Below are 19,783 nucleotides of genomic sequence, written 5' to 3'. Positions count from 1 at the left end.
AAAACCAAGAGTCAGACACTCTTGACTGAGCCACCCAGGTGCCCCTCTGCTAGATATACCTCTTATAAATGGCCTATCTTGCTTATTTTTCTGCCGCTCATAGCTCACCAATTTCTCTAGCTGCAAACAGCCCCCAGAAGTAAATTCTTTTTAGAAATCTAATCCGTTGGAATTCAGATTCCAAGCCTCTGCCATGAGGTTTGTGTCATTCTGCCTTCACTCTTTTTTCCCCAGCTTTATTGACATATAACTGGCATACAAAAGTGTGCAGGTTTAAGGGGTATAATACGTTGATTTAATACACTTACATACTATATTACAAAATGATTACCACCTGCCTTCACTTTTGATTCCAGTTAACTCAGTTCCTTCCTGCTATGTTCTTCACGTACAATGCTTCACCTTTTACTTTGGTTCTAGCCACAATACTCCCCCACTCCCTCTTTGTCGGTAGACTGGCCAGAACACAGTGGACTAGACTTTTGTCAAACATGATCTGAGAAATATCTGTATCAGAAACACTGAGGGGTGCCTGGATGGGTCAGTCGATTAACCATCTGGCCCAGGTCATAATCTCATGGTTCATGAATTCGAGCCACACATGGGGCTCTGCGCAGACAGCGTGGAGCCTGCTTCAGATCTCTGTCTCCCTCTCTCTGCTCCTATCCTGCTTTCATGTGCTCGCTAGCTCGCTCTCTCTCTCTCTCTCTCTCTCTCTCTGTCTCTCAAAAATAAAATAGGGGCGCCTGGGTGGCTCAGTTGGTTAAGCATCCAACTTCAGCTCAGATCACGATCTTGTGGTCTGTGGGTTCGAGCCCTGTGTCAAGCTCTGCGCTGACGGCTCAGAGTCTAGAGCCTGCTTCAGATTCTGAGTCTCCCTCTCTCTCTGCACCCCCCCTGCCCCCACTTACACTCTGTCTCTCTCTCGCTCTCTCAAAAAATAAACATTAAAAAAAATTAAAAATACATAAATAAAATAAAATAAACATTAAAAAGAAGTAACACTGTTAAATATGCAGATTCTTGAGACCTACTAAATTAAGTGGAGGGAGAAAAGCAGAGAATCTGCACTACAATTTAACACACTCTCCAAATAATTCTTATGCATGGTAAAGTGTAGGACTATTGTAGCAGGCACTAATGAGTACTGGTTGAATGAATAAATGAATTGAATGAATGAATTCTTTAGTTCCTTGCTGGGTATTCCAGTTTGACTTTTGATCCCAAACTTTAATCAGCGTCCTTGCTACCTGTTTTCAGTACATACTGATGCCGTCTATCTGGATCTCCTCAGAATATCTGCACCCAGACTTCTTGTCACTATTCTCCCCCTGAAAGAATATCCTGCCCTTGCGAAACTTGAGTTGCCAACAGATGCCATGTTCCATCTACCTAGCTAAATTTCCTCTCCTTAACTCCTAGCCACATCCACGCACTTGGCCTACCTCAGCTAGCATGGAAAGCCTTTGTAGCTTTGAGCATCCTTATCTGGCTGATCTTGATAAAACAGTGTCACAGCACAAGACAGTGATCATGAAATTACTCAAAAGCCAAATATAATGTTTAGATGAATCCTGATCTTTCTATCACATAGGAATTTGAGGTGAGTGGTCCAGAGAACTTCAATTTGGCTCACTCTCTATGCGGATAAATCTTTCTCTTTTAACTTGTTACTATGATACTTTTATATACACAGAAAAGTATGGAATAGCATATAATGGATTCCCTTCACTCAGCTTTCCACCTTCCAAATCCCAAGGCAAATCCCAAATATACCATTATGCCCATTTTTTTTAAGTGTTTTTATTTATTTTTGAGAGAGAGATACAGATAGACAGAGCATGAGTGGGGGAGAGGGGCAGAGAGATTGGGAGACACAAATCCAAAGCAGGCTCCAGGCTGTGAGCTGTCAGCACAGAGCCCGATGCGGGTTTCAAATTCATAAACCATGAGATCATGACCTGAGCTGAAGCCAGACACTTAACCAACTGACTGAGCCACCCAGACGCCCCATGCCCATTTTTATCTATGTGAATATATTTTAAATTTAGTCTCCTTGTTAGAATTAGGGACTATCTCAACATCTTTACCTGCCAAATACTCATTTTCCCGTATCTATTGCTATGGAAAACTTCCCTTTAACTGCCCCCAAACATGCCTGACACCTTTTTTTACTCTTTTCTCTTTTTATGTATTTCTCCTATCCTACTCCAGGCAAACCTTATTCATTCTATCTCGAGAATATTCCTTAAGTGTCTTTCGTTCTTTCCATACTTACTGTCCTGGCTCAAGCCCATATGGCTTCTTACCTGGACTATTATATAACCTCTAAGTGACCTCTCTGCCTCTGTCTATTCCCTCCTCCCAAGTCCAATCTACTCTAAGTGAAACTGCTACAGTGGTCTTTAACCTTTGTTGTTATTGCCCTCAGTGGGAATCAGGTTCAGATGTAAATTATAGACCTTTCAGAAAAAAAGTATTTGCATGTGTTTATATCTTGAAGGGGGGCCATGGACTTCAGATTAAAAAACCTTTGCACTATCAGCAACAAATGGAAAATTAAATTTTAAAAATAGCATCTTAAAAAAAAAGCATCTAAAAATAACAAATACCTAGGAATAAACCTAACAAAAAATGTAGAAAGACCTCTACATAGAGAAATTAAAGACCTAAATAAATGGAAAGATGTACCATTTTCATGGATTGTAAAATTCAATAGTGTTACAATCTCAATTCTCCCCAAACTTTATATAGAGATTCAATGCAATAAAAATCATACCAGCATATGTTTTGTGGACATTAACAAGCTGATTCCAATATATATGGAAATGCAAAAAGCCAAGAATAGCCAGTACAATTGGGGGGGGGGGGGTGTGGAGGAACTGAAGGGCATATACTATCAGATATCAAGAAGTGATATAAAAATATAGTAATTAAGAAAGTATGATATTGGCACAAGAATAACAGAACAATGGAACAGAACAGAGAGTCCTAGAAACAAGCTATACAGACAGGTGGTATATGGCAAAAGTGACCCTGCAATGCAACATAGAAAGAATAATCTTTTCAATAAATGACATCGGATCAACTGGATTAAAAAACAAACTGAATTCTGTCCTCTACCTCACACCAAACATTAATTAATTAATTAATTCCAGATGGACTATAGATCTAAATGTAAAAGGTGGGGTACCTGGGTGGCTCAGGTGGTTAAGCGTCCAACCTAGCTCAGGTCATTATTGCATGGTTCACAAGTTCAAGCCCTGCTCTGGGCTCTGTGCTGACAGCTCAGAGCTTGGAGCCTGCTTCGGATTCTATGTCTCCCTGTCTCTCTGCCCCTCCTCCACTCTCACTGTCTCAGTCTCTCAAAAATGAATAAACGTTTCAAAAGAAAGGAAGGAAGGAAGGAAGGAAGGAAGGAAGGAAGGAAAGAAGGAAGGAAGGAAGGAAGGAAGGAAGGAAGGAAGGAAGGAAGGAAGGAAGGAAAAGGTAAAACAATAAAGCCTTTCAGGGTCTTAAAGACATTATCTCTTTTTAATTAATTTTATTTTAAATAATCTCTACACCCACACAGGGCTCGAACTCATGACCAAGATCAAGAGTTGCATGCTCTTCTGAGCCAGCCAGACACCCCCTTAAAAAGACTATCTCTAGACTCATGTTCATAGCATTATTCACAATAGCCAAAAGGTGGAAGGATCCCAAGCATCTGGCAAGAGATCAATGGATAAACAAAATGTGATGTTTATATACGATGGAATATTAGTCAGCCTTAAAAAAAGGAAGGACGAGCACCTGGCTGGCTCAGTTGGTTAAGCATCCGACTCTTGGTTTTGGCTCAGGTCATGATCTCTCAGTTTGAGTTCCAGTCCCACATCAGGCTCTGTGATGGTGGCATGGAGCCTGCTTGGAATTCTGTCTCCTTCTCTCTCTCTGCTCCCCCACCTGCTCACTCTCTGTCTCTCTCAAAAGTAAATAAACATTAAAAAAAAAAAAAAAGGGAAGGAAATTCTGACATATGCTGCAACATGGATGAACCTTGAGGACATCCTGCTAAAAAAAAAATAAGACATTTACCAAGAAACAAATACTATAGGATACCACTTATATGAGGTCTCTAAAGTAGCCAATTTCATAGAAACAAAGTAGAATGGTGGTTGCCAAGGGCTGAGGGAAGGGGGAAATGGAGAATTGTTGTTAAATGGGTATACAGTTTGTTTTGCAAGATTTAAAAAAAAAAAAAAAGCATCCAGTTTAGTCAGGGCCAAGCACAATATAAGTCTACACAAGATGGGTGGTGGGATCAGCACTGATCTACTGTAGGAAGTCAGAGTGCTAGCAGGATAAAGAGGATGTACATACAGGAATATGGCAGCCTTGGCAGCCCTGCATGGAGTGCTGGAATCCAAATGGACTGAGAAGAGCAACCTAGTGCAGGGTATCAGAGCCTGAAGTGAGAAAGATGTTCAAACAGGGAGTAGAGGCAGCAGCCTGATATGGGATTTTGGAGCCTGAGTAAGGTGAGGATGCCATCCATGTGGTAGATGTCAGGAACAGCAGCAAGAGGAGAAACTGGTCACATACAGGGAAATTGACTGATAAAATACATTGAGGATAATGAAAACCAACTCACTGTCAGAAAAGGGAATTAAGGAAATTACTGAATGAAACCTATTACAGTGTTAGACTAGAACTGGACATATCAAAGTGAACTCATGGTTTGAAATAAATATGTAGATAGAGTTAAAATAGTGACATAAATGCAGGCGTGCATGTTTACACATACATATATACCCTACCTCTGTCCAGTGAGAGGACCTGGGAGCAGTGAGACCCCAATAGCAATGAGTACATCTAACACCCATATCTTGACTTCTAAAGATCATTCTCTACTAAAGAAACCAAGGCTACTGGGAGAAATCACTGATTCCAGGGCTGAGGGAAAAAATACAAGATGAGCCTTTTTAAATATAATAATACCTTCTTATACCAGAAAGAAAGAAAATGCTTAAAGAATGATGGGAATACATCAAAAAGACAAAGGAAGCAGCTTGAAAGCACTGTCATAAGCTAAACAGGGAACAGCTTAAGCATCAAAATAAATGACAGCACTGAAGGGCGCCTGGGTGGCTCAGTTGGCTGGGTGTGTGACTTCAGCTCAGGTAATGATCTCATGGTTTATGCATTGGGCTTGCTGCTGTCTGTGCAGAGCCCAGTTCAGATCCTCTATCCCCGTTTCTCTCTACCCCTCCCCTGCTCACTTGCTCTCTCTCTCAAAAATGAGTAAACATCTAGGGCACCTGAGTGGCTTAGTCAGTTAAACATCTGACATTGACTCAGGTCATGATCTCGCAGTTCTCGCAGTTGAGTTTGAGCCCCATGTCAGGCTCTCTGCCAACAGATCAGAGCCTGGAGCCTGCTTCGGGTTTTGTGTCTCCCTCTCTCTCTGCCCCTCCCCTACTCTCTCAAAAATAAATAAACATTAAAAAAACATTTTAATGAATAAACATTTAAAAAATAAATATAGTATCCAAAATCTATAAAGAACTTAAACTCAACACCCAAAAAAACAAATAACCCGGTGAAGAAATGGGCAAAAGACATGAATAGGCACTTTTCCAAAGAAGATATCCAGATGGCCAACAGACACATGAAAAAATGCTCAACATCACTCATCATCAGGGAAATACAAATCAAAACCACAATGAGATACCACCTCACACCTGTCAGAATGGCTAACATTAACAACAATCGATGTTGGTGAGGATGCAGATAAAGAGGAACCCTTTTGCACTGCTGGTAGGAATGCAAACTGGTACAGCCTCTCTAGAAAACAGTATGGAGGTTCCTCAAAAAATTAAAAATAGAACTACCCTGTGACCCAGCAATTGCACTACTAGGTATTTATCCAAAGGATACAGGTGTGCTGTTTTGAAGGGGCACATGCACCCCAATGTTTACAGCAGTGCTATCAACAATAGCCAAAGTATGGCAAGAGCCCAAATGTCCATCAACAGATGAATGGATAAAGAAGATGTGGTATATATATACAATATAGTACTCAGCAATCAAAAAGAATGAAATATTACCATTTGCAACAACATGGATGGAACTAGAGTGAGGGTATTATGCTAAACAAAATTGGTCAGTCACAGAAAGACAAGTATCATATGACTTCATTCATATGTAGAATTTAAGATACAAAACAGATGAACATAAGGGAAGGGAAGCAAAAATAATATAAAAACAGGGAGGGGGACAAAATGTAAGAGACTCTTAAATATAGAGGACAAATTGAGGGTTGCTGGAGAGGTTGTGGGTGGGAGGATGGGCTAAATGGGCAAGGGGCATTAAGGAGAACACTTGTTGGGATAAGCAATGGGTGTTATATGTAGGGGATGAATCACTGGATTACTCCTGAAATCATTATACTATATGCTAACTAACTTGGATGTAAATTTTAAAAAATTAAAAATAAAAATAAAAATAAAAATAGATAAAAATGACAGTAATGGACTATAGCCCATCAAATAAAACAGGGTTTCATAAGCCCATTCTGTTACAAATAAATGGACTGAAAATCTGATGAAAAAAATAGGATAGTTACCTAGTTCCAAAGTCTCTTTCCATAAAATATTTACTACAAAAGAAAAAAATTTTTAAAAGAAGAAACTGGCAGATGCCACCTTAATGAAGTAAACAAAATGATAAGACAAATAAAAACATGTGTCACCCGATAGGAGGCAATGAGTAAAACAGAGCATAACTTTTGTGGGATTTCTGCCAAAAATACATAACCTGGATCCAATCATGAGGAAAAAATCAGATAAATCCAAATCGAGGGAGCATTCCACAAAATAACTAGCCTATCATGTTCAAAAGTGCCATAGTTATGAGAGTCAAAGAAAGACTAATGAACTGTTGTACACTGAAGGGAGACTAAAGAGACATGACAACTAAATTCAATGTGTGTGTGATTCTAGATTCGATCGTTTTTGCTATAAAGAACATTACTGGAACAGGTAGCAAAGTTTGAATGGGGTCTGAGAGTTAGATCTGTAACTATACTCTGTAAATTTCTGAATGGTTTTATTATAGTTATGTAGCATGTCCTTATTTGTAAAAATACACACGAAAGCATTTAGTGATGTGACAACTTACACTCAAATGATTCAGGAAAAAATTTCATTTGTTTCATTTGAAACTCTTCTGTAATTCTGAGATTGATTCAAAATAAAATGTTGACAGAAAGAGAAAGGACTGCACTGGTAGTTATCAAACACTAAAGATAAAGATACTGATATTATGCATGTATGTATATACGCATGTTTATCAACATATACACCCCAATTAGGGTAACTACCTTTTTTTTTTTAATGTTCATTTTTGAAAGAGAGAGACAGAGACAGAGTACAAGTGGGGGAGGAGCAGAGAGAGAGACAGAGGCACAGGATCTGAAATAGGCTCTAGGCTCTGAACTGTCAGCACAGAGCCCGATGCAGGGCTCGAACTCACAAGCCATGAGTGAGATCATGACTTGAGCCAAAGTGGGACGCTTAATGGACTAAGCCACCCAGACACTCCAAGGGTAACCATCTTCTCTTGAGAAAGAGTGTATTAGTTTTCTGTGTCTGCTGTAACAAATTACCACATACTTAGTGGCTTAAAACAACATCAATTTATTATTTTACAGTTCTGTAGTTCAGAAGTCTGAAATGGGTCTCACTGAGCCAAAATCAAGGGGTCAGTAGGAATACATTCTGTTCCGGAGGCTCTAGCTTGTCCTTTCCAGCTTCTAGAGGCTGCTTACATTCCTTAGCTCATGCCTCTCCTCTCCCATCCTCAAAGCCAGCAACAGTAGATTGAGTTCTCACATGGCATCACTCTGACCTCTTCTTCTGCCTTCCTCTTACACATTTAGGGTCCCTTGTGATTAATACTGGGACCAACATGAACAATCCAGGATAATCTCCCTATCTTAAAGTCAACTGATTAGCAACCTTAATTCCATCAGTCACCTTAATTCCCATGTAATTTAACATATTCACAGATTTTTGGAATTGGGGAATGGGGGGGGGTGTTTATTCTGCCTACCCTAAAGAGTTTCCTTTATCCTGAGATTATATCCTTGCTATTTGTGGCATTTCTTTCTTTTATAAAATGATGGTGTTGTGATGATTCTTTTTTTTTTTTTTAAGTTTATTTATTTTGAGAGAGACACAGAGACAGAGAATCCCAAGCAGGCTCCACACTGTCAACATGGAACCCAACACAGGGCTAGTGAGATCATGACCTAAGCCAAAATCAAGAGTAGGAGGCTTAACCAACTGAGCCACACAAGTGCCCCATTATGATTGTTTTTAAAGTACTGGTACGTAGAGGAAAAAAAAAAACTTGCTAATCCCGTGAATCCTATGTAGTACAAAATCCTAGGTAGTACACAAAATCTTGTGACATTTTTTATTGATCCCTCAAATGAAAGTCTGAAAACAAACATTCTGTTCATACAAAGATACCATATCCTTGACAAAAGATTTGTATTTTTCAGAATATAAGGAACAAATCAATTTAAAAAAAAATGACCAGGGGCGCCTGGGTGGCGCAGTCGGTTAAGCGTCTGACTTCAGCCAGGTCACGATCTCGCGGTCCGGGAGTTCGAGCCCCGCGTCAGGCTCTGGGCTGATGGCTCAGAGCCTGGAGCCTGTTTCCAATTCTGTGTCTCCCTCTCTCTCTGCCCCTCCCCCGTTCATGCTCTGTCTCTCTCTGTCCCAAAAATAAATAAACGTTGAAAAAAAATTAAAAAAAAAAAAAATGACCAAGGCTTGAGTAGACACTTTACAAAAGAGTATATTTAAAGAGCCAATAAACCTAAAAAGGTGCTTGATTACAGTAGTCCCTAAGGAAATGCAAATTAAAGCACTGAGTACCATTCATCTACCAGTATGGCTAAAATGAAAAAGACAACAAGTGAGTGTTACAAGACCACAAAGCAACTGGAATTCTCATACGCTGCTGTTCGAAGTGTGAAATGGAGAAGAATTTCATCGTACTTATGAAAGCTAAACATTTTCATAGTCTATGACCCAGCAATCCCACTCCTAGATATATACTCGACAAAGATATGTACATAGGTTCAAGAAAAGACATGTATAAGATTATTCATAACAACACAATTCACAATAGTCAAAAATTGGAAATAGCCCAAATGTACATCAACAGTAGAATGGCTAAAAATACGAAGTATAGTCACACATTGGAATACTACACAGCAATAAGAATGAACACGCTACACACCTAACAAAAACACCTGAATGAATTGTCTTACAAACAACGTGGGACAAAAGAAGCCAGACACTTAGAATATATACTGGAATGATTCCATTTATATGAGGTTAAATACAAATAAAGGTAAAACTAATCTTTAGATATTAGATAATGCTTACACAGAAGTGATCACTGAGGTGCCTGGGTGACTCTTGATTTCGGCTCAGGTCATGATCTCATGGTTTGTGAGTTCAAGCTCCTCAGTAGGCTCTGCACTGTCAGCGCACTTGGGATTCTCTCTCTCTCCCTCTCTCTTCACCTTCCCTGCTCACTCTCTCTCAAAATAAATAAACTTAAGAAAGAGAGAAAGAGAAAGAAAGAGAAAGAAAGAGAAAGAAAGAGAGAAAGAAAGAAAGAAAGAAAGAAAGAAAGAAAGAAAGAAAGAAAGAAAGAAAGAAAAACAAGTGATCAGGGCACCCAGGTGGCTCAGTTGGTTAAGTGTCTGACTTCCGCTCAGGTAGGTCACGATCTCGTGGTTTGTGAGTTAGAGGCCCTCATTGGGCTCTCTGCTGTAAGCACAGAGCCTGCTTCAGATCCTCTGTCTCCCTCTCTCTCTGTGCCCCTCCCCTGCCTGCGCTATTTCTCTCTCTCAAAAATAAACAAAAAAAAATGTTTTAAGTGATCAGGGTAAAAACTGAATGACCTATTTATGATTTATGTGCTTTTTTATATAATTACTTCTCGAAAAAGCTTACACAGACACATACACAAAGTACACCAGAATATTATTTTTCAATATAATTCAATCCAAACTCCCCAGTACTCAGTATTTCTTTTCTTTCTTGTCTGCTATGCACCTATGTTCAAGTCGTATCTATCTACTCAACCTGTGCCTGCCCATCTCCTGATTTTCTAACCTTTACCCAAACTACTCCCTCCTCTTCCTGGAATTACCCACCTCAAAAACAAGTCTATCAAAACCTATCTATTCTACAAGATCCAATATGAAGCTATCTTCTCCCACAGAGTCCAAAGATCTCTCCAGTTAAAACTGATTTCCCCTCCGTTAACTTCTGTAACACTCTGTGCCCCTATTTTGGCACTTACTGGTGTGCCTTAAGAGGTATTTATAAATGCCTATCTTCTCAATAGACTGTGAAGTTCTAGAGGAGACAGAAGTTTTATTTAATTTTGTATCTTCGTCCCCTCCTGCCCCCGTAACCACCTCCCTCCATATGTAACACGATGCTTTGCAACTCAGTTTATGTTCACATTTTTATCAAATCACATTGCATGCCAACTATCATGGCTTCGTTTTCAGCTGTCAACCCACTGAATATGCCAAGTATTATTTAAAAGGAAAACACAGTGCTCCAGCACAATTTAGGAACACACAGTCCTAAATTCCCAATGAAAATCTTGGATACATAGGAGTTTAACAGTATAAATTATCAATTAATACATAATACATGGCAATTTACAATTTAAAATGAACTGAGAAGGAGAAAAAAAGAGAACGTTTTTAGGAAGGTAAAACTAATAACAGCCCATTTTCCAGTTAAGAAAATGAGCTTGGCTACACTGCAGTCCATGATCAAGTGCAGGTCTTAATTTGAGGCACTTGTTTTATAAGTATACGCACTCAGTATACTAAACTTAAATTTCTTATTAAAAACAATACACATTCGCTGTAGAATCTAGAAAACATTAAAGAATGCAAAGAAAATCACCCAAGTAATGCTTTTGTGTGTATGTTTACTAGTACATTTTCAGATGTCACTAAATATTTTGAAATATTTGAAATAATCCAATAATTCACAAACAACCACATTAACAATTTAGTGCTAATGTGTTAGTTCCCAAGTACAAGGATTTGTGCATCCGAGCAGCAAAGGTATTATCCACATGCTATAATACCTGGAGGTCTATTTCTATGACTTTTCAGTGAAAGCCTGAAATTCCCCCAGACATCTGAAAATACCAGTACCATATCTCTGCAGCCTCAAGTTTAGGTGCAGAGAAGGGATTTAAGAGCTCTAACCCTGCTACCAAGGGAGTTGTTAAAGCATTATGTATGACCTTGATTCAAATTCTGTTACAGTTCAAATTCTGTTACAAATGCCACTGGAATGACATCAACTTTATCCTCCCCAGGGATTGAAGAATAGCTTGTAATAGTGATGAATTTTTCAGGGCATATCTGTGGATTAAAGTCAAGATTCTAACTATTTCTTAAGTTTTTTTTTAACGTTTATTTATTTTTGAGACAGAGAGAGACAGAGCACGAATGGGGGAGGGTCAGAGAGAGAGGGAGACACAGAATCCGAAGCAGGCTCCAGGCTCCGAGCTGTCAGCACAGAGCCAGACGCAGGGCTCGAACTCACGGACCGTGAGATCATGACCTGAGCCAAAGTCAGAAGCTCAACCGACTGAGCCACCCAGGCGCCCCTCTAACTATTTCTTTATGCCCTTTTTTAATTGTACATAACATTATGCAAAGGCACCTGTTATATTAAATAGTGATTCTAAAAGTATCCAACCAGAAAGTGTTGTTCACTAACCAAAGTGAGAAAGTGCTAGTCAGGACAGCATAACAATGAAGAGCAGAAAGAAAGCACAATAGCTGTCATAGTAAACATTTTATCACTCTTCTATAAATCAAATGTACTAGAGTACAGACTATTGTTATTGAAGTGCATTATTGGGCAAGTTTCTCCCTCCCCCATGCCTTCTACGGGCAGAGTATATTTTCCTGCCCTTTGACTCTGGGCTTGCCCATGTGACTTGCTTTGGTTAATGGAATACCGGCAGGTGTGATACAACCAATGACTGAAAGGTATTTGAATAATTGGGCTTGCTCTCTTGTGCCTTTGCTGTAGCAATGAGAAGAGCTTTGCCTGAGAAGTCACCATTTCTTTAGTCTGAGCCCCAGAATATCATATGTTAACAGTCCTCAGTGAGCAGCAATGTCCAGAGTCACCCAGCTAAGCCCAGCCTATACCATCCAATACTCAGCAAATCCACATATTCATGAGAATAAATGTCTACCATTGTGTGTGATGGTATTTTGTGGGTTTTATTACTCAGCAACAGCTAACTGATACAGTAATGCTGTGACTAAACTATAAAGTCTTACTCCACTTCCTCAGTAATTCAAATGATTAGAAAATCTATAGATAAGTCTGGACAGTAACTCTTCCACTCCAGCTATCATGTGACTAGCAAAGAAATATGCCATTATATTCCATTGTTTCTCTGCTCTTCAAAGATTAAAAATAGTGTAAGTCAGGGTTGAGTCAGACTGCATGGATTTGATGTCAGGCTCCTTGCTAGCAGAGTGACTTTGTACAAGTTACTTAACCTCTCTGGAATGAGTCTTCTTATCTGAAAATGGAAATAGTACTGAATCTATTATTGGGAGGATTAAATGAAATAATATCTATAAAGAATTTAGGGACATAGGGCTGGCTCAGTCAGAAGAGCATTCGACTCTTGATCTTAAGGTGGTGATTTCGAGCCCATTAGGCACAGAGATTAAAATAAACTTAAAAAAAAAAAAGAATTTAGAACAGCACATAGTAAACAATAAGTAAATGATAGTTGTTAGCTATTCATGGCTAACTATATTTTTAAAAACACACAAAATTAAAAAAAACACAACTCGCCCACTTCTACTGTGGTTACCTCATTACTGACAGAGTCAAGTCAGGTAAGATCATAGCTTGGGAATAAGAAGGCAAGTATATCCTGGGGCACCTGAGTGGCTCAGTCAGTTGAGTGTCCGACTTCAGCTCAGGTCATGATCTCACGGTTCATGGGTTTGAGCCCTGCATTAGGATCTGCGCTGATAGCTCAGAACCTGGAGACTGCTTCGGATTATGTCTCTCCCTCTCTGCCCCTCCCCTGCTCACATTCTGTCTCTCCCTCTCTCTCAAAAATAAATAAACATCAAAAAAAATTTTTTTAATATTGCTACAAAGTAAATGGTATTTTAAAACACTTCAATAGCACAAAGATTTCCTTTTTCTTTCTTCGTTTTAATTGTGATGCCATTTACCATAAAATAATCTTTTCTATACGTGATCAAGATTTTATATATATATCCCATCTTCCTTTAGCAATGGAAAAAAATTCTCATCTGCTTCCTCTTTCAGGATTTAAACACTATATAAATAATATACAATAATAAGTGCTCTCTTTTTTAAGTTTACTTATTTTGAGAGAGAGAGTGCATGCGAGAGGGGGAATGGCAGAGAGAGAGGGAGGAAGAGAATCCCAAGCAGGCTCTGCACCATCAGTGCAGAACGGGACACGGGGTTCTCACGAGATCATGACCTGAGCCAAAATCCAGAGTGGAAGGCTTAACTGACTGAGCCTCCCAGGCACCCTATCAGAAATTTTTTATTGCTAAATTAGAAAATGAACTTTAAAAAGAGACCACTTATTATCTGGGGCATCTGGGTGGCTCAGGCAGTTAAGCCTCCAACTCTGGATACCTGCTCAGGTCATGATCTCATAGTTCATGATATCAGGACCCCCTGATGGCATGGAGCCTGTTTGAGATTCTCTCCCTCTCTCTCTCTCTCAAAATAAATAAACTTAAAAAAAATTTTTTTCTGACAATCTTTCAAAACAGAATTTTCACTTTACAACTAATACTTCACATCTGGGCCACCTCAGTGGCTCAGTCCATTAAGTGACAAGCTCTTCACTTCAGCTCAGGTCATGATCTCACAGGGTTCGTGAGTTCTAGCCCTGCCTCTGGCTCTGCACTGACAGAGCAGAGCCTACTTGAAATACTCTCTCTCCCTCTCTCTGCCCCTCCCCCATGCTCTCTCTCTCTAAATAAACTTAAAAAAATAATTCACTTCCAGGGGCGCCTGGGTGGCGCAGTCGGTTAAGCGTCCGACTTCAGCCAGGTCACGATCTCGCGGTCCGGGAGTTCGAGCCCCACGTCGGGCTCTGGGCTGATGGCTCAGAGCCTGGAGCCTGTTTCCGATTCTGTGTCTCCCTCTCTCTCTGCCCCTCCCCCGTTCATGCTCTGTCTCTCTCTGTCTTAAAAATAAATAAACGTTGGAAAAAAAAAAATTTAAAAAAAAAATAATTCACTTCCAGTAATACATTATGTACATCACAAACATGAACTCAAAAAATTAGCACAAAGAATTACCACTAATTCGTAATTTCATACCCTAATACCTATATGAGTATCCAAAAAAAGAAACTGAAGGCTAATTTAAATTGAAAACAAGTAAAAGACACACAGAAACTCCGACAACTAAACTAAGAACTAGTTTCAAATGTTCACCCAACCAGCTGGTAATCAATCTCACTGACTTAAGGAAAAGCCCATCACAGTGAAAAAATCTGAGTATTTTAAAATGCAATTTCTTGCTTTTAGATACATATGCTTCTCAAGCAAATAAGAAATTACTGAATCATATAATTCACCCGGTATTATCTCTGCAGTAATGTTATTAAGGCAAGGCATGCAGGAGATGTCAGTTCCTTAAGAAGTTAACCTCAAAAAAAGATGCTTCCAAAGCAAACCTAGTGTTTTTATTCACAAATTTGGCTGATCCCATTTGTATTTTTAGCTTGAACATCCAACTAGAATAGCATCCCTGGTAGCCAGTCTCAAAAGGGCATGGCCCCCAGCAATTTCCCTGTTTATGCACCTCATTCTTCTTGTCTCCAGGCAGAGATTATTTCCCCTCCCTCTGACTCTGGGCTGGCCTTGACTATCTTTGACCAAGAGTGACATTCTCAGACTTCCAATCCAAGGACTTAAAAGAACTGGCTGATTGCCTTCTACTCCTATCTCTTAAAATGTTCCTTGTTAGAATCCAGGCACCATGCTTACCTAAATCCAAAGACCACATGGAGAAAGTAGGCCCACATAAAGTAGGACTGAAGGCCTTCAGGGCTAACTGAACTCAGGCAATGGTCAGCCATGTGAGTGTGGCCATTCTGAACATTCCAGCTATCCTGGCGCTCCAGCCAACACCACGTGAAAAAGAAAACCCATCATCAACCACAAATTTGAGAGAAATAATAAGTTGGTTTTTTAAGCTACTAAGTTGTGGGGTAGTCTGTTACCACAAATTATCTTTTATAGTGTTTAACTTAGCTATCAATTCTATAAAAAATATTTTATATGCCCCAAAATTATTTCATCCAAGTTCAAATGTTTCCCCAGATCTAATATTCTGGGACTCATTTATCCTTTTTTAAAAATAAACTTCAAATCCAGCCCTCAACTCATCTTTCCATCCACTGTGTACATTTTTTTAATATCTCATAAAATGGTGCCTACATTCCCTCAATCATTTTCATTCCACTTCTCAGACCCTCTTCCAGTTCCCATTTATCTATTCTGAATTATAATTTTGTCGACCAAGTATTAAGAAGGTACTTGAGGACCTGCTAAAGCTGAATGAGATACTAGCATACAGGTTATTCAATGTATACTACTGCTTTAATGTGATTTGTTTCTGAAAGTTAAACATTCTGCTTAAACTATTTTTTGACAAGTATCCAAGAGTAAACTTTAAATCTAGACTATGTGTAAATTATGGCCAACTCTGAATTAGCAGTCTTGTTAATAAGACTTTACTGTAAAATTCCTAATCAAAGCACTACATTAATGTTGTAATAAGCAAAAATCATGAAAGAGAGTATTTCATGTTGGCATATTAAATAAATTTTACATTTTCTTAAACCACGGAAATCAGGGCATCTGTATAAAATTGCCATTCACAATTCGCAGTTGAGGGAAGGAATAAGACCCAAACAATCCAAAAACTATATAAAAATTTCAATTTGATTAAAAGGATCATTCTTCCATGTGGATTGTGCACTAATGACTTGGTACAAGCACAAATAAAAGTTCTTCCTATCTCAAAACTGACTGAGTAAAGAGACGTGTTTTAGCAGGGTAAATGGGACCAAAGGCAAGTTGTGACTTACTCAGATTCATAATAAGACTGTGACTGGGCTGAAAAATACGAAATTTCTAACTCTCCATTCTCTGCTTCGGTTATTTAGGCGTCATTCTTGGTGACGCTCTTCCAGTTGGTCTTTTCTCAAACAGCAGCAGCCAAGATAGCAGGCAAGGTCAAAAATGAAAGTAACTAAAATTAAAGAAAAAATTGGCTTCTCCATATGAAAACTGACTCAATATTTAATAATGTGTGGTTCCCTAAAAGCTGCAAACTACTACATGGCCATCTCCAGATCCACTTTAACTCAATCGGGAGACCATTATCGAAACATTAACTCACTGGTACAAAGCAAAAATCAAGTGGTTGAGAATGTTCCTAGGCTGAGGTCTAATGAAGAGTAAAGAAGATTATCTCATAATGTCTCTTTATGATCTATAAATCACATTATTCCCTAAATCTGACACAAGTGTCAAGATCAGGACAGCCAACCTCTAAGTAGGAAAACAAAAATAAGCATCTACCAATTTTCTAACTAAAATCTAGAAGCTGACATACAGGTTATTAAGCACAGAGATTATTTAATATAAAGTAAAATATAAAGCAACTTCCTGTTATTTCTAAAGTCCAAAAAATTTTAATATTTTAGAATTTCAACACTGGCAGAAACTCAAGAACCTTCCTCAGGCCTAATGGGATTTTGTTAATGATACACTTGAACTTTAGGTAGGTGATTTTGAAAGCACTAAGTTTTAGTAAATTTGACCAGTCTCTGAAAAAGTATTCTTATAAATGGGGCAGTTTAAAGCCTAATTTCAATTAGAATAGTGTCCAGGTTTATTTAGATTTGCTTTGGTATTTCAGGCAGAAACAAAATAACTATCAAAGAAATGAGATTTGGAATGAGAGGTTACAATTACTTCTGAAAAAGGACTCCACCGCAAATAATATCAGTATCCCTAAGGCCATCTGTTAAGATAGCAATCTATGCATTCCATCATTCTTTAGCAGTAACCACGAAGTTTGGTTTTACACCTAGGATATACAAGAAGCATCAGATTAAAAGCATCAAATATCAGCCTATACAAATTTGCCAAACAAGCACAGCCAAAGAAAAGCATGATACAAAGTTAAAGAACTAGGCTCCAAAGGATTTAAATACACCCAACAAATTCCAATCCAAGTTCATACCGTGCTTCAACCTAAAGCTGATAAGTAAACACCAATTCTGACATCTATTCCACTAATTACATCTCCTCTTTATCTCCTGAATTTCTCCACTGATCTCATCACTTCTTAGGAGCCCAGCGATTGTAATCTCCATGGCCTTTCCTTCCCCAGAAAGTGATACCGCACCAGGCCCCCATGTTTTACTGTCTTTACAATTAAGCACTATGGTTTATTTTACTCTGTTAGATACTAATTTCCCCCCAATCTCCTGTACCTGTTTCCCTGACAGGCCAATCTCTTGTGTTTTATCACCTCATCCTAGCTACAATAATTAGCCTCTCCTTTCAAAATAGAGTATGTATCCCTTTTTGTGACATTTGTAATTCTGACTCACCATCAACACCCCCTTCCTGTCCTATAGACTATCACCACAACCCTAGGTCTCCATCCTTAGCCCTCATCCTCGTGAGGATGGCCTCTTCCTTTCCAGAGTTTGTCAACACCAGTCTGGCCAAGCTGGGATTGTACCCTGAAGGCAAAGGCTATCTCCCCTCCCCGCACCACCACCACCCCCACCCACCTTCTACAAAACAAGTCTCCCACCTGCCCTGGCTTTCTCTCCTCCACCCTTAGATCCATCTGCATCCCGTCATGCCGGTTCCCCCATGCCCCCCGCCTCATTGCTCTCCTTCCACTATCCCTCGCTCCCCTTCCCCACTCCTGAACGAACCTCCTCTCCTGGGCCTTACCCGAAACCCTGACACCGAGAAGGCCCTGCCAGCAGCCTCACGGCGTATCTCCTCCGGGCTTCCTCGGCTCTTCAGTAACTGTCCCCACGCCCCTTTCCCTCCAGGGCCCCGCGCGCCTCCCAGAGCCCCCTCCCTGATTAAGCTCCCGCTGTCACTTGGCCTCTCATCCACAAGATGGCGGAGCTGTTGCCCCCACCCCCGGGTCCTCTCCGCAACCCCCTCCCGCCTCCCTGGAGCTCTCCCGTCCCGTCCCTTCAGCTGCCCCCGCCGCGGGCCTCGGCCCAGGGTCCTGCTGCCCCCTCCTCCCGCAGACGGGCGGCCCAGGCCCGAGCCTCAGCGACGCCGCCAACGCCACCGCCTCCACAGTACCCCGGCCTGCGCCTTCTCCTCACCATAAACTTGAGCGCTTTTTCCTGCAGGACCGCCTCGGCTGGGTCCATAATCACCGGGGGCCACTGGGTCTGCACTCCGCCGGGGCCGCCCCCTTGGTGCCAGGCCGCAGCCAACGCAGCTCCCGGATCCGCCTCCTCTTCCTTCCCCCGCCCTCTCTTACCTCTCAGGCTCCGGCAGGGGGCCAACGAGGACCCACTGTTCTGTGCACATGCGTGAGCCCACTGGCTCACGGGATTTGTAGTGCCGGAGTTTCCCGCGGCAAAAAGCGAGGCCTAGTCGCGAACCGCAACTCCCGCGGTTCACTGCGGCACGGTCGCGGCGGCCAAAAGGCAAATCTAGACAACTCGCCATCAAGTAGAGAAAATAGGCTGATGGGAATCGTAGTTTACAGCCTCTACGGATGGGAAACGGGAGGGGGCACGGGTGTCTCCGTGGTTACCGAGCGACGCCAGTGGCGGCTCGCCTGGCATTTGATATCAAGATGGCGACGATTGCCTCACCTGTAGCCTAAACGCTAGGAAAAACTGAGAAGACGCAGAGGTCTTGGCAGCACCTCACGGACCCGTGCACATTTCAAGGTCCTTCTAACCTATCACCCCACACTTCCCCTGAGCACCTTATTCTACCCCCACAAGAAGTCAGGGTCAGAGAGAACTCACCTCAGGAAATTTTTGAGTGTTTAGTACTCAGAAGGCATTGCCTGTTACTGCTAACCCCGGGATTTAAGCCTGCATTAAGGGTCAAAAAGTGCTTACAAAATGCCTTCAGTGGTGGGGTATAATGGCCATCGAGCAAACAAAGCTTGTAAGTATTTAGTTTGTCCTGCAAAGGGACAGTATGATTTTAGATTGTGTCTACCTCAGTGGAAAAAAACACTAGGGTTGAGCTAGAAGTGATATGCTAGTATAGAATACCCGGACTGGGGGCGCCTGGGTGGCGCAGTCGGTTGAGCGTCCGACTTCAGCCAGGTCACGATCTCGTGGTCCGTGAGTTCGAGCCCCGCGTCGGGCTCTGGGCTGATGGCTTGGAGCCTGTTTCCGATTCTGTGTCTCCCTCTCTCTCTGCCCCTCGCCCATTCATGCTCTGTCTCTCTCTGTCCCAAAAATAAATAAACGTTGAAAAAAAAAATTTAGAATACCCGGACTGATAAAATAAGTGAATTAGGAAAATGCCTTTCCACTTACAGAAAAAATTTCCATTGTAAACTATTTTATTCATCTGTTCCACAATAAGTCCATAACTGTGTCCAGACATCATCCTAAGAAG

At 40.7% G+C, this 19,783-nt stretch overlaps 1 protein-coding gene across 1 annotated transcript in view; it reads right to left on the bottom strand.

Annotated features, from left to right (window-relative positions):
* Nucleotides 1-18,657, bottom strand: part of BTRC (beta-transducin repeat containing E3 ubiquitin protein ligase) — a 181,997-nt gene extending 163,340 nt beyond the window's left edge. The window contains exon 1 of the mRNA XM_047073328.1: nucleotides 18,517-18,657. Coding sequence (XP_046929284.1) covers nucleotides 18,517-18,564 — 48 coding nt within the window. The 5' untranslated portion in view covers nucleotides 18,565-18,657. The remainder of the gene's footprint in view (nucleotides 1-18,516) is intronic.
* Between the last annotated feature and the right edge of the window lie 1,126 nt (nucleotides 18,658-19,783).

This window comes from Lynx rufus, unplaced genomic scaffold (assembly GCF_022079265.1).
Source record: "Lynx rufus isolate CCGP_SWC_20201006 ecotype Redwood Valley unplaced genomic scaffold, mLynRuf1.p SCAF_11, whole genome shotgun sequence".
NCBI lineage: Eukaryota > Metazoa > Chordata > Mammalia > Carnivora > Felidae > Lynx > Lynx rufus.
The sequence above is the reverse complement of the archived record's forward strand: the minus strand, read 5'-3'. Positions and strand labels throughout refer to the sequence as shown.